Below are 13,131 nucleotides of genomic sequence, written 5' to 3'. Positions count from 1 at the left end.
CGAGAGCGACGCGCGTTCGACGAGGATGACGTCCGGACTCCGGACAGCGTCGGCGATGGCGGCGGGTGGGAAGCGAGAGGCGGTTCAGCGGGGCGACGAGGGTTAGTTCGTGCTCCGCGCGAGCGGAGTAACGGAGAACGCGAAAGGGTCGAGAGAGAGAAAGAGAGAGAACGATGCGACCGCGAGGCGAAGAAAGGGAGAGGAGAAGAGAAGAGAGAGATCGGAAGGAGAGATCAGAGAATCAGCGAGGATGCGCAGTGGAGGATGCGAGTCGCGTTCTTTCGAGGCTGACGGAGGCGCTGTTTTTCAAACGGAGACACGTTGGTCTCCGTTGTCCTTCAGTAGATTGGCTCCTCAAACAAATCTATAATGCTTCGTCGAGATCATTACAATTAGAAGTGGAAGACGAGGAAGCGATCGAGCTGTAGGTTCAAGGACGCGTTCGGCTTCTTGCGCAACGATCGCGCGTGTCCGTATATACACTATACAGACTGGAGCGTTGCCCTCTTCGAGACGTCTTATGTCCCGATTTTAGATATTGTGCTGTCTGGGTAACATGTTTTCTTTATAGAATTAAATATAATTTTTCGTTTTTTTTTTGTTGCAATCAATGTCATTATTTGTTGATAGGCTTATCCGAGACTTAGCGATGATAGCCTTGACGGCAGCGTCTTCTTTCAGTTTGGACAGATAATAGATGCTTTCCATTTACATCAAAACTCAGATAAATCTCACTTCTGTCTTTCTTCAAGATTCATGTTAAAGAAAGACAGAAGTAAGATTTATCTGAGCTTTGATGTAAATGGAAAGCACCTATATTAATTCTCGCGTGTCACCCTTCCGCGCGCGCACGCTTCGTTTTCCTAAACTGCCCTAAAGGAACGAAAGCCGAGACGGGGGCGGGGGACCGAAACTGGATTACGTACGCGAGTGCTTTTGTGACGCCGGATCGATCTTGCGTCGCGTACAAGTCAAAGGAATCGGAATTGTATTTGCGACGTGAACGTTTCGACCAGGTTTCGACAGCTGTAATTCGATTCGCAACCGTGAGTTATCATTTGGAAAAGAAAATATAAATTGTAACAAACATGGTGCGTGTATTTGTTGTCGAATTTAATGTTAGGTATATTATGTCTTTTTAAAGATTATAAATCCAGTAACTAGAATACGAAGGACGCACACGTTAGAACACGACGCTATCTAACGGGTGAACAAAGTATTCGCTGCGGTGTACTCTTCCGAATTTTGAGAGCGTTAAGCAATTATTTCACTCAACTCGTGTTGATAACACAATATCTTCAGAAAAGTAGAATAGCGAAATACACATGCAATAATCGACGGCTTAATTTTAAGTAAATATCTGCCGAAACATGATTTTGTTCTTTTTTTTTCTTTGGTATCCCGTATACGCTTATATTTAAGATTATTCTTGAATGCTATTTATACCGCTAATTGGCGAAATTCAAAAGTTATACTATAATTAAATCTCATTCATGTTTCATGTATTTAAAGCCTTTATCAACGTTATTTCAGATATGCACAATTTCGAATTAAATGTTTCAAAATATCTTAATCTCTTATTAGCGGCATTTTAATTAAGAAGAATTAATATCGCGCAATATTTCCGTTCAGAAAAGTACTTGAAATATGTCAGAAGCAGGCGATTAAAAATTGTCACCTTATCAGATTGTATGATGGAGCGATAGCTTTTATTAATTTGACGAAATATTTTTGTAAAAATTACTTAAGTAACGAATGTGCTGTTCGTAATAATATAGAATGTGTCATACGGTTTCAAATTTTCCAAATCTGTTTATAAATGTACAAGTTATCTGATATTTTATTCGTCAAATCTCGACTCGTGATCAACGTTTGCTCGTTGCGACGCAATAAAATTAAATCACGAGAAAATAACTCGACCTGATATATATATAGATATAATTATATGATACATTTCTTCGCAGTATACGTTTTATTTTATTGTATTGACGTAAAGCGTTATCCACCTAATCTTCGATGAATTTCTTTGACTCGAGAATTATATGAAATTATTGCAGAGTTATCGCATAATTACTTTCTACTCGCGCGATAGTGGATTGTATCGTCGGCTCGTTGCAATTTGCTAATCTTATCTATCATGCGCTGATCGCCGTAAATAGCGAGGAAAGAGATGCGCAGTTCTCGTTGCGAATTATGCATGCTAAATTTGCGCGATCAAACGTGAGTCGATAATTAGACGTGGACTCCTTGGACGATCACCAATTCGCGTCAACGGACGTCGGCGAGTGCGTATGAGTATATAGCGAATACATATAAGTCGCGCATCCGGTCTAATGTTTATCGGCTTTCACAGTCGATTCAAAAACATCGAGATTTACGTAACATCTTATTGTGCGAGCGCGCGACGTTGAAACTTCCTCGGAATATATATTTCACAGCGAAGAGATAACGGTATCAAGCGATTGAGCGATCGATAATTCGATATATAATTTCTATGTGCAATTGCGTTTTCTAAATAAACAATTCTTCGCTATGAGATCCTGTGATAAAGATTTTCCTTATTTATATAACACGTTTGTAGATAGCTTGTCGTGAAGACAAAGTTTTTACACAGAATGTTTTAAATGTGTGAAGGACTCGATGAGGCTCTAAATTTTGATTTTAGGGCTATTCGAATGCGATGGCATTTATTTCGACAAAATCAACACACACCTTGGCTTTGAAACATCACAATCATGAACCTTGATTTCGTACAATGGATGAAATGTCTTTGTGATGGTATAATTGCGAGAATAAATACAAATATTTAGTATGTGTGGAATGTGTGGAATTTAAAGAGATTAAAATTTACTGGAATAGGATGAAAATACTGGAAAAATACTGGAATTTACTGGAATAGAATGAAAATATTTACGAAACTTGTAATCGTGATTGACTCGTGGACTACTTTGTAAATAATACGATATCTCGAAATACTTTCTATTTATTGATGTATGTAAACACCGATCTATAGTTCGCTGTCTCTTTTCCTTATATAAATATTTATTTCATTGTGCACTGGACACTATGTAGATGCAACAATTATATCGCTTTTGATGTTGGATTTCTGATATTGTCTTTGGAATCTTTGAGTTAAGCAAGATTGCTTTGACAGTGTTAATAAAATTATTTCTCAGAAGATTATAATTATTGCAAATGCCTCTGGAGAAAATATACTTGTCGATCAATTTGAAATTTCCCGAAAGAGTCATTAAATAACAAAAGTACTTTTTTTTTACATCTTTAGAGCTATTTGTATAGACGTCCAACTCTTGTATTCCTTGTTATTCCTAAGAGCACAAAAAGCGTTGAGAGAACAGGCTTTGTAAGGATTGTCGACATGAAATTCGAAAACATATCGAATCTGACTTATGTGGGCATTAATTTCTATCGATATTTGTTATTAGAATGGATTTTATTTCTAAAGAGTAACCTTTCTCACGTCTTGTCATTGTAGAAGTCCCCATGAAGTGAATATTTTTGGCGAAAATTCTTTTATACAGTCCTCCCTTGCATATTCCATTCTATCGTTCAGGTCCAGATTTTCTAGGAAAACAAGAAATTCATCACACAGACTAGACTGTGTGATGAATGGATTGTGTGCGCAGTGTGACACAGTGCACACAGACCACTGCGTCCACTGCTGGACATAAGTCTCCCTTAAGGAGTATTAACTTAAGGAAGTGCATATACTCCCTTAAGGGAGTATTTGACCGTCGACCTATCACGCTGGCTGGGTTGGTAGATAAATAAGAAATTGGCGAATAAGAAATTGGTTTGTCTGTTTTGCAACCGTAAGATAATTAATTGCCAAATTTCCATGAAAATCTATTTGAAATAAAAAGATTGGATAAAGAAACTGGATAAAAAAAATTGGATAAAAAGGATAAAACGATGAGAGCTTTAAAATAAATCAAAGGATTTTATTTGAAGATAATATAGTACCTCCGAAAGCATTTTCCGATAGCAGATATTTCTCAAACAATCAAAGCTCTTAATAATATATAATTTAATATATGATATGCCTTGCGTTAATATATGAATCAGATAGCAGAAGAAACCATCTTTGATATGCTATTAGATCCAGACATTTTATACATATAAAAATTATGTGCCTCGATCGTACTTGGTACATTAAGCGCGGCCTTAATTAATCAAGTTGGCGGCAGGATGCCAAGGGTTTTCCTCTTGGATTTCGGTCAACAGGGAATTCTCTCGCGATGCCGAATACTCGACCTTCGTACAGCTCCCACGATCTCGAGGGAGGAACTCATTCATTAAAAGAATTTTCCGAAACTTGCGTGAATTAAAATAGTTTTCAAGTTGGACAGAAAATGTGTAAAAGTATAAAGAATCAGAAAATGCTAGAGGACTCGCATGAGCGTATTATAATCTCGAAAAGCACGGACGAGAGAATAGGATACGTAATTTTGTTGATTGCACATATACATATATCATATATTTGATTGCGCAAAAGGAAAAAAAAAATGTGTCTTCTATATCCCACGGAGTAAAAAAACAATGTACATTGTGAATCATGATGTTGTGAGTCACATAATGCATTCCTTGGCAGCTCAAATTCTACAGGAGGGGACAAAGACATTTACTGAACTACATATTCAATTAGTCGCAATAAAATTTTAAATACTGAACATATTTATTCCATGTTTATTATCTGTTAATATGATGATAGCGGATTTATCGCGAATAACTTTTTTCCTTTCAAAGACAACAATTTTATTTTATTTTTTTATTTTATTCGTTTGTCTTGTCTTTTTGTCTCGAAAACTCCGAAAAATTTTAAAAATCTAAAGCATAATACGAATACGTGGTTGAAGATACCCTGTGACGCGTTGTAACCGTATATGTGAAAGAGCTAATTAGCTCTTGGTAAAAATTACGAACAATGTTTTGCACGTACGTAAAAGGAGCGGATGTGAGTGGTCCATTGTCTCATTTCCACCATGTAAAACGTACGTTTTTTTTTCCTGGCGGATTGCACATAAAAAATGTACACCGGCCTCGCTCGAATGATTCGCTTGCACGAGGTGCTTGAGCTCGCGGACCACTCCAGTTGGGGCTATTTTGAGAAAGCGGCGAGAAACACGCGATTATTTTAGTTACGATTTTTCTCCTCCGACTCGCAGAACGCAGACGGACGTCTACGCGAACATCACGACGAGATGACTGAGTACGTTACTTTTCGTTTATCTAGAACGACGCCCGTTCTCGACCAACGCACAAGCTAGATGCGTGAAAAAGTCAGAATCGGATCAAACCTCGGGGATTATTCGTATTTATCGGAGTTTCGTGCGACGGCGACAATGGCTGTAGTTCTGCGATTGTGAAAATGTGACGCCAAGTTATTGTGTGCCTCGTGAAAGTGTAAAGAAATCGTACGAAAATCGAGAATATGCGTTTTCCCGATTGTATGATATAATTCGTAAATAATATTTATATAAAATATTTGCGAAAAGCTGCGATTCTCAGTTAATGGGTTTACGTGCCGATCTCTCAGGTGTCGCGGGGAGTTTTGTAACAAATAAGTGACTGCGAAGAGACTGTCGATTGTGATACCGATCGTGATTCTTGATCCATCCTAAATTGATTCCCTCATTGCTATTTGCGTTATTATAATTGATAAAGTATCGATGAACTTATATGCGTTCGTCATTGTTAGGTGGCTTACAAAATAACAGCGTGAAAATTGCTCGTTGCTTCTCGTATTCCGTTTATCTTGGGATTCTATTCTAATCAATTGTCTCGTCTCCATAATCTCGCCATAATGGACATGCGAAGAATGTCGAATTGGAATGTCCTGAGCGTGGAGGCTGCGCTGCAACAGCTCAACGCCTTCGAGGGAGATGATCCCGAGAAGACAATGAGGCGTCCTAATACGGTAAGCGAGTCTATTTTTGCAGTACCAAAATGATCTGTCTCGACGTTCACCTGCAGGAAAAGAAAAAAAAAACTGCTGAATAAATCACCTGTGCCCGTAATTTGAAATCTCTTTGGAAATAATTTACGTTGAAGGACGTTACAGTTATGATGTTTCATTCCATAAATATTCAAGACGCGCAGATTGCAAGTGCACGTAGTGTGTGATGTGCAAATTCCTTTTTTTCTTTTATCTCGGACGTATCATCCACGAATGTCCGAATCGCTATCCGGCAAAGTGGTTCAGCTTTTAGCTAGCAAAACGCGCAGCTAAACTATAACCGAACGAGAGGAGATTTTCGCGACGTCAAATGTCAGAGGCGTTTGCTCACGTTTCTTTTCCACGTAACTAGTATGCCGCTAACACATCAATGCCGTCGGGGAATGTCAATAGCTCTTTCCATTCTGGCCTGATGCCTGCCTGCCACTCTGCCTTTATTTATAACTAATTAAAGCAAACGGCTCAGTCACGGCTGCTGACTCTCCTAGGACGGTCAAACGCTGATCCGCTCGATCAGTCGGAGTCGATCTTCGGCATGGACCATTGGTGCGTTTCACCGAGGAATGCAAACGCAAATGTTCGCGAATACAATTTTTTTTTTTTAATCATATTCGTGCGGTTTTCACTCATAAAGTTATTTGAGCTTTAACAATGACTATGTGGACGCAATTAGCTGTGGAGCACGTCAACGCGATAACTAAGGAAGAATTTAACATGACGCATCGAGGGAAGTCAACGGTAATCCTAATCATTCGATTCAATATCATGTGATAAAAAAAAAACAATATACTACTTTCACCAAATATTTTTTAATATACCTTAAAAAGCGAATATAAATTTTCTTCTTTGCTATCATGACAAAAATGTTGTAACTTGCGTGATTATCTACACAAAATGCTGCACAGCAGTTTCTGGGCAAACAATTGCTTTAAAAAATTAGAAACATTTTATATCTTTATATCTTTGATAAAAAGAATTATTACAATTATTTTCTAAAATTAAAGCTCGTGAAATAATAATCAATTCTTTACATTTCCATGCATTTTTTACTTTAATACGTAATGTGTGTAATGTGTGTGTAAAATTAATATGTATTGCGACATTAGATCGTTACGATATTCTGATACAATTTTAAAATTTTTATTTTACTTTAATAAATTGCGACGTTAAATTGTTACGACACTCTGATATAACTTTAAAACCTTTATTACATTCGTTATTACTTTCGCTATTCTCTTCTTCGCTCGACTTGTCAAGATTCTGATATGTAGGTATTTATTTCACGAGGACATGCGCCGGTTTTTATCTCATAAAATAATCGTTAATCGTTTCAGACTGACAGATAATTACAAGTATAATCTCTTGCGATCGTGTGTGTGTGTGTGTGGAAAATAAAATATGTTTTATACGTTTCACGAATCTAATCTGGTTATTAAGATAATGTGACACAGAAGAAGCAATCAGATTTTGTTCTCAATTTTTACTTCAGCATTTCCTTGTGTTATATTTCTATGTTACAACATGATAAATAGATACTGCAAAAGTAAGTCGATAAACTTGATTATTACCGAGAAAATCGATTGAGATCTTATTATTATAGTTCGATGCCCCGGTTAGAGATAGCCTAACTCTCTAGATGTAATTAGTTTCCTTAAGTCACACTAACTTCGCCGGCCAACACGTGATTTATGCACCTTAATTACGCGATAGACGCGTAACCTGTTGCTGATGGTTCATTAAATGTACTAAATTGAAATCGCGCCAATCATTACGCCAAAAGCACACGAAAGATATTAAGAAGGTTGTTTCGCGAGTAATCCAGCGCTGAATTTACATAATATATCGATACATTGGCGTGAAATTTATTAGAGTGACAGGAAATCTTTTCTTGAAAAAGTATGAGATATATTTAATTGGCTCCTTTGTAAAATTTAATAACATTCATATATATATATATATATATATATATATATATATATATATATATAAATTTCTGCTATGTAAATATTAAATAATGATACGGATTTCAGTGCCAACTACTTTCTTCTGAATGTTATTAATTTTTGTAAGCGAGCCAAAACTACAAATCATGTAAATATTATAAAATTTTCAAAAATAGGTAGACTATGTCTATGTATAAACAGAATAATAATATATTCCAAAGAATAATTATGCAAATTATGAATCACTCGTATATATAAAACTAAATATATTAACAAATTATCAGCGTGCAATTTATGTAATAATTTGTATAGATATCGTGCATACAAAAATGCATCAAGACAGTTGCAAATGCGTTTTCCTTTTTGATAATTAAAATATGCATTTAAAATTTAAAGATCTGCGTGCGTGGTTGATTGCGTATGACGATCGCGAGTAAAATGCTTATTTCGAGTTTCATTCTTTATCAGGAAGTAAATTTCATAAAAAATATAAAACTCGCACCCCGGCCGATGATGTAGACACGGTGGGGTTTAAAATAAAGTACAAGCAAGCCTTCCAAGTCGTATATTTAGGGCGACGCGCAAGCGCGATCCGATTAAAACTCCGCTGAAGACTTGTAGTTTAAGCTTCCCCGAATTCTCTGTCTCGTGTGTCGCGTTTCCAACAGATTTCGTGTAACTGCAAACAATAATACCTCCCGTCTATTAAATTTTTATGTTTAAAAACACCAAAGTGCACAAATTAAAAATTTCAACGTTTATAACGTAAAAATCATGCCGAGATAAGCCGGATGGTGACATTTAAGAGCAAAAATAAAGGTGACCTCTCGAAATAAAATAGTAATAAAGACCGGAAAATAAAGATTTAAACGTCTGATTTATCGGGGAGAGAAAATAGACCGTGTATACGCGAAGGAAACTACCTAAAGTTAAACGTCTTGATTTTGATCGAACGTCAAAAGAAGCAGCACCATGGATCTCGGTGGTGTGGACGTTTGGGGTCAGATTGCCCTGGAAACGTCTCAGATGTACGTTTCTGAGGGTGGTGCCGCTAAAAGCCGTACTGTAAGTTGATTTATTTAACATCGATGTAATACGATCGTTTATTCGATCGTCTATTTTTCGCGCGACCATCTGAACCCACGTAGGTACGTCACGTTAGATTTAGAACTTTTATCGAAGGAGGAAAAATTCGCACACTGTACTAGACATTAAATATTACTCGGTATTACGTTTATACGAAGATTCTGCGGAAAGAAAAATCAAAATCGGCATCTAAAATTGATAAATATAGCCAGATTTAACGGACAGGGCAAGCTCGACAAATGGTGTATTTGCGTCACAAGTTTAATCCGCCTCGAAATCGCGCCAACGTACGAATATTACAGGTTAATAATACGCGAAAGAAGCACATGTACGAAAATTGCACAAATCGATTTGATTCCGTAAAGATATCCGATCGAGTTGTCACTTCCTAATTTATTTCCCAATTTCCCGAACAGTCTTGAATAAGTCCGATTAACGCGGCGTGCCGTGTTGACTCTAGTATAAATAAATAAAATGTCTTTTCTCCGCAGACGATCGAAAAGCTGCCGGACAAAGTTCTTCTAAACGTGTTTTGCTACCTCTCGCACCGCGAGATATGCAGGGTGGCTCGCGTTTGCAAACGCTGGCGACAAATCGCGTACGACACGCGTCTGTGGAAGCACGTGTCCCTAAGACCGGAAGTAAGCGGGCTTCACGTGAGCTCCCTGGAAAATTTGTTACACTTAATCAGGTAACGCAACATAAATATAGCAATACGAGAAACCGTACAGGTATACGTAATCCTCGCGCTTGTCGCGCGAGTGTTTGTTATTTGTTTCACGCATACGAATTTTAGAGATAGATAATAATAGATCCCCCGCGCACGTGCACGATAATCACAGAAGTAATTTTAGACAAATAATTTGATCTTATCGCAATGAAGTTGAATTATCGAACGAATCTCTTAAATCAAAACCGAAGTCGGAGAAGTACTTATTTGATATTAATGTTTGACGTGACGACATGTGTAAAGAACGAAGTTCACTCTTATTTTAGATACAGAATTGTAATAATGCAAAGCAATGACGATTTAATACTTCCAGCGTACGTTTTGGACCTTCGTTGAGATACATCGAATTACCGATCGAACTGATCACTCATACGGTTCTTCACGAATTAGCCAATAAGTGTCCAAATTTAACGCACATGTTATTGGACTTTTCGACCGCGATGCAACTGCACGACTTTTCCGAGATGCAAGCGTTTCCTACGAAATTGAAATACATGTGCATTTGCTTGTCGGAAGTAATCTTTATGGAAGGATTCATGCGTAAGATTTACAACTTCATTAATGGACTGGAGATACTTCATTTAATCGGTAATTGATTAAACACCTGTATTTTTTTGTATTATCTTATATGTGATATCACTCGCGTATCATGTAGGGCACGTAGACTATAAATCAATTGAATATCGATAACCAAAATGTGTTTTTGAAAAATGAAACGGATGCATTATTATTTATATACTAAAACATATTATTATATTATAGTATGATATTTACTATAATATTATTTCTATAATTCATTACTTCATCTATTATTCTCCAGGAACATATGAAAAGGTCGAAGAGGAAGAAGAGGAAATTTACGAAGTGATCAACGTGCACAAGTTGAAATCGGCGACGCCGAATTTAAGGGTGATCAATTTGTACGGGATCAACTTCGTAGATGATTCGCATATCGACGCTTTTTCCTCTAATTGCATCCAATTAGAATGCTTAGCCGTGAATTTCTGTGCCAAAGTGACCGGTTCGACTATGAAGACCCTCTTCCAAAGAAGCAGAAGATTGACGTGCCTTCTTATGCAAGGAACAAGTGAGATACAATTATTACTGTCTTGATTTAAATTTTCTATGAAAAATGTATTTAACTAAAATTTGTGAAGTCTGTCATTTCGCAAACTTTTGTTTAAATTAACTGTACTATCTATACGTCGGAATTTAACGCAAAAAATCTTCCACGCAACTTAAGGGGGAATACCCAATTAGAAACGCGAAAAAAAGGCAATTTTTGTGAATTTTTTTAAGGAAACCTATATGAATTATGGTATTGGTATTTTTTCTACATGAAAGTATGTACACACTTTTACGAATATGTTAAATTTTTTTTATTAAAAAATATTCAATATTGGCGGAGTATTCTTGGGTTCTGTCGACTGCCGCAAAAAAAAGGTCCTCCGCGGTGACCACTCCCATTTCATGTGTAATCATCAGAATCAAAAAAACCAAAAAGATTATTAAAATTGAAACTATAATTTAGTCTTTGACGTAGGGGTTTTTGAAAATATTGATTTTTGACAAAATGGCGGGCGTTTGAATTTAAGGGTTCGATTTTTAGGGAAAAATTCGGGTTTACTTTGCCGATAAAAAAAAACTGGGTCACTTAAAAAAAAATCCTACGACAAAGACTAGATAATTATGTATAGAATAACCTCTATAAATTTCAAATTGATCGGTTCAGTGGTTGCCGAGATATTTTGGTCACCGATTTTTAACATGGTTTCGAGAAAAACGCGTTTGAAAATTGAGCAATGAATAAATCGCGAAAATTTTTCAACTTACATAGAATCATCAATTCCAGGTCCATAATATAAGTCCTCCAACTTGCTTGGAATCCCCATATCATCCCCATCTCTTTTTCGAACTTTCTAATTGGGTATTCCCCCTTAAATAAACATGAATGTATCTTTTCACGTCAGATTTTCAAGAATTCGTGCTTGCAATATTTTAGATCTGCAGAGTGAGTACGTAATGCAAGTTGAATGGGAAAAATCGAGTATCCAGGAGCTCGACATTACCGCTACCGATCTGTCGACGGAATGCCTGATCGACATGCTGACCAGAATCCCTGGATTACGCTTCCTAAGCGCCGGACAACTGAACAGCTTCAATGATAATGTCCTGAAGGCCTGGGCCGAGCTTGGGAATACGCGGAACCTGATAGCCCTGGACCTGGATAGCTCCGACAATCTGAGCGACGACGCCCTGCACAAGTTCCTGTCGAGGCACGGCCATCAGCTGTACGGCCTCGCGCTGTCAGGCATGCCGCATATCACTGACCAACTTTGGCAAAGCGTGCTACCAATTCTCACCAACGCAAGGTAAACATTCGTGACACGACTGATCGTACCCATATAAGTACCGTGTTAATGGTTATCTGTTTAACGTGATTTAAATTCGTTGCACGCAAATTGTATACTAAATAAAAATAGCGATTATTGTATGTATCTTCCACTTAACAGAATTTTAAGCGTTCATTTGTCAACAGTTTTAGAAAAATTCCTTCCCTCTCTCTCTCTCTCTCTCTCTACTATTATAAGTTCAATTTTGATAGTTAATGTTTTTTTCTTGGAATTAAAAATTCGAATAATATTTCAGAATACTTGTGATGGGCACTCAAGAGAGGCTGGGCGTCAACATTCACGTGGATCAATTGATGGATGGAATCGCCAACAATTGTCCCAATTTGGAGCGTCTGGAATTGCGGTGGGACCCGGAAAACTTGCGATTTTCGGACAAGAGTCAGAAAGCCATCGATGTTCTACGTGTGAAGTGTATCAAGATGAAATGTTTGAGTCTAAGGTAAGGAAATAAATAGCAATGTACATAGAACAAGCGACATTTATAAATTATTATTTTTGTTTCAGTGACGGAAGGTACTATGAAATCGTCAAAGCGAATTTCGAGCGAGCCGACAGGCTTACGGTCGTGAGAACGATCACTTGTTGTAGAGTTTCGAATTACTACCTCTTGCAAAATTATAAAGATCTGATTTTTAATTGAGACACGTCGACGATAGGTTTTCAGATTGTTTCGCGAATGTTATCGCGATTCTATTGACATAAAAAAGTGCCTAAAAATAAAGTGACAAAGTAATATATTTATATAAAATACGATATTTTCTTTACGACAGTATTAATGTAGACTAGCGTAATAAGAAGACAAGATTGTATCATAAAACAAATTGTAATTTAATATCGCAAGCATTAAATATTAAATTTTCCGCACTGAACAACATTCGCTTCTAAACTTCCAAAAACTGTTCATGAACACCGCAGATGCGTCGTCGTTGTCCGGAAACGTTACGCACAACGTTGTGTTGTCATCGTCGTCGTCGTCGTCGT

At 37.1% G+C, this 13,131-nt stretch overlaps 1 protein-coding gene and 1 long non-coding RNA gene across 7 annotated transcripts; both read left to right on the top strand.

The window, feature by feature from the left end:
* The first annotated feature begins 14 nt into the window (after nucleotides 1-14).
* On the top strand, nucleotides 15-2,536 carry LOC139808903 (uncharacterized). 2 transcript variants are annotated; one of them, XR_011730968.1, is made up of 3 exons: nucleotides 15-551; nucleotides 631-1,046; nucleotides 1,145-2,536. It is a non-coding gene; the product is annotated as an uncharacterized lncRNA (long non-coding RNA). The 2 variants fall into 2 exon arrangements; XR_011730967.1 differs by having other exon boundaries at nucleotides 631-2,536.
* A 2,643-nt stretch (nucleotides 2,537-5,179) lies between these two features.
* Fipoq (F-box/LRR-repeat protein FipoQ) lies at nucleotides 5,180-13,024 on the top strand. 5 transcript variants are annotated; one of them, XM_071771392.1, is made up of 8 exons: nucleotides 5,180-5,230; nucleotides 5,720-5,938; nucleotides 9,498-9,697; nucleotides 10,050-10,324; nucleotides 10,557-10,823; nucleotides 11,739-12,108; nucleotides 12,386-12,589; nucleotides 12,655-13,024. In XM_071771392.1, the coding sequence occupies exons 2-8, from the start codon at nucleotides 5,825-5,827 to the stop codon at nucleotides 12,788-12,790; spliced, it is 1,566 nt and encodes a 521-aa protein (XP_071627493.1). In that variant the 5' UTR covers nucleotides 5,180-5,230; nucleotides 5,720-5,824; the 3' UTR covers nucleotides 12,791-13,024. The 5 variants fall into 5 exon arrangements, with proteins under 5 accessions (XP_071627493.1, XP_071627495.1, XP_071627492.1 ...); XM_071771394.1 differs by having other exon boundaries at nucleotides 5,208-5,230; nucleotides 5,839-5,938; XM_071771391.1 differs by lacking the exon at nucleotides 5,180-5,230 and having other exon boundaries at nucleotides 5,240-5,938.
* Nucleotides 13,025-13,131: the final 107 nt, after the last annotated feature.

This window comes from Temnothorax longispinosus, chromosome 2 (genome assembly GCF_030848805.1).
Source record: "Temnothorax longispinosus isolate EJ_2023e chromosome 2, Tlon_JGU_v1, whole genome shotgun sequence".
NCBI lineage: Eukaryota > Metazoa > Arthropoda > Insecta > Hymenoptera > Formicidae > Temnothorax > Temnothorax longispinosus.
The sequence above is the reverse complement of the archived record's forward strand: the minus strand, read 5'-3'. Positions and strand labels throughout refer to the sequence as shown.

Excerpts from the sequence above, each read along its gene's own strand:
- Fipoq (XM_071771392.1), top strand. The coding sequence starts at position 5,825 with ATGGACATGCGAAGAATGTCGAATTGGAATGTCCTGAGCGTGGAGGCT. Across the intron at positions 10,824-11,738 it reads CCTTCTTATGCAAGGAACAA|ATCTGCAGAGTGAGTACGTA; the intron begins GTGAGATACAAT and ends GCAATATTTTAG. Across the intron at positions 12,109-12,385 it reads CCAATTCTCACCAACGCAAG|AATACTTGTGATGGGCACTC; the intron begins GTAAACATTCGT and ends ATAATATTTCAG.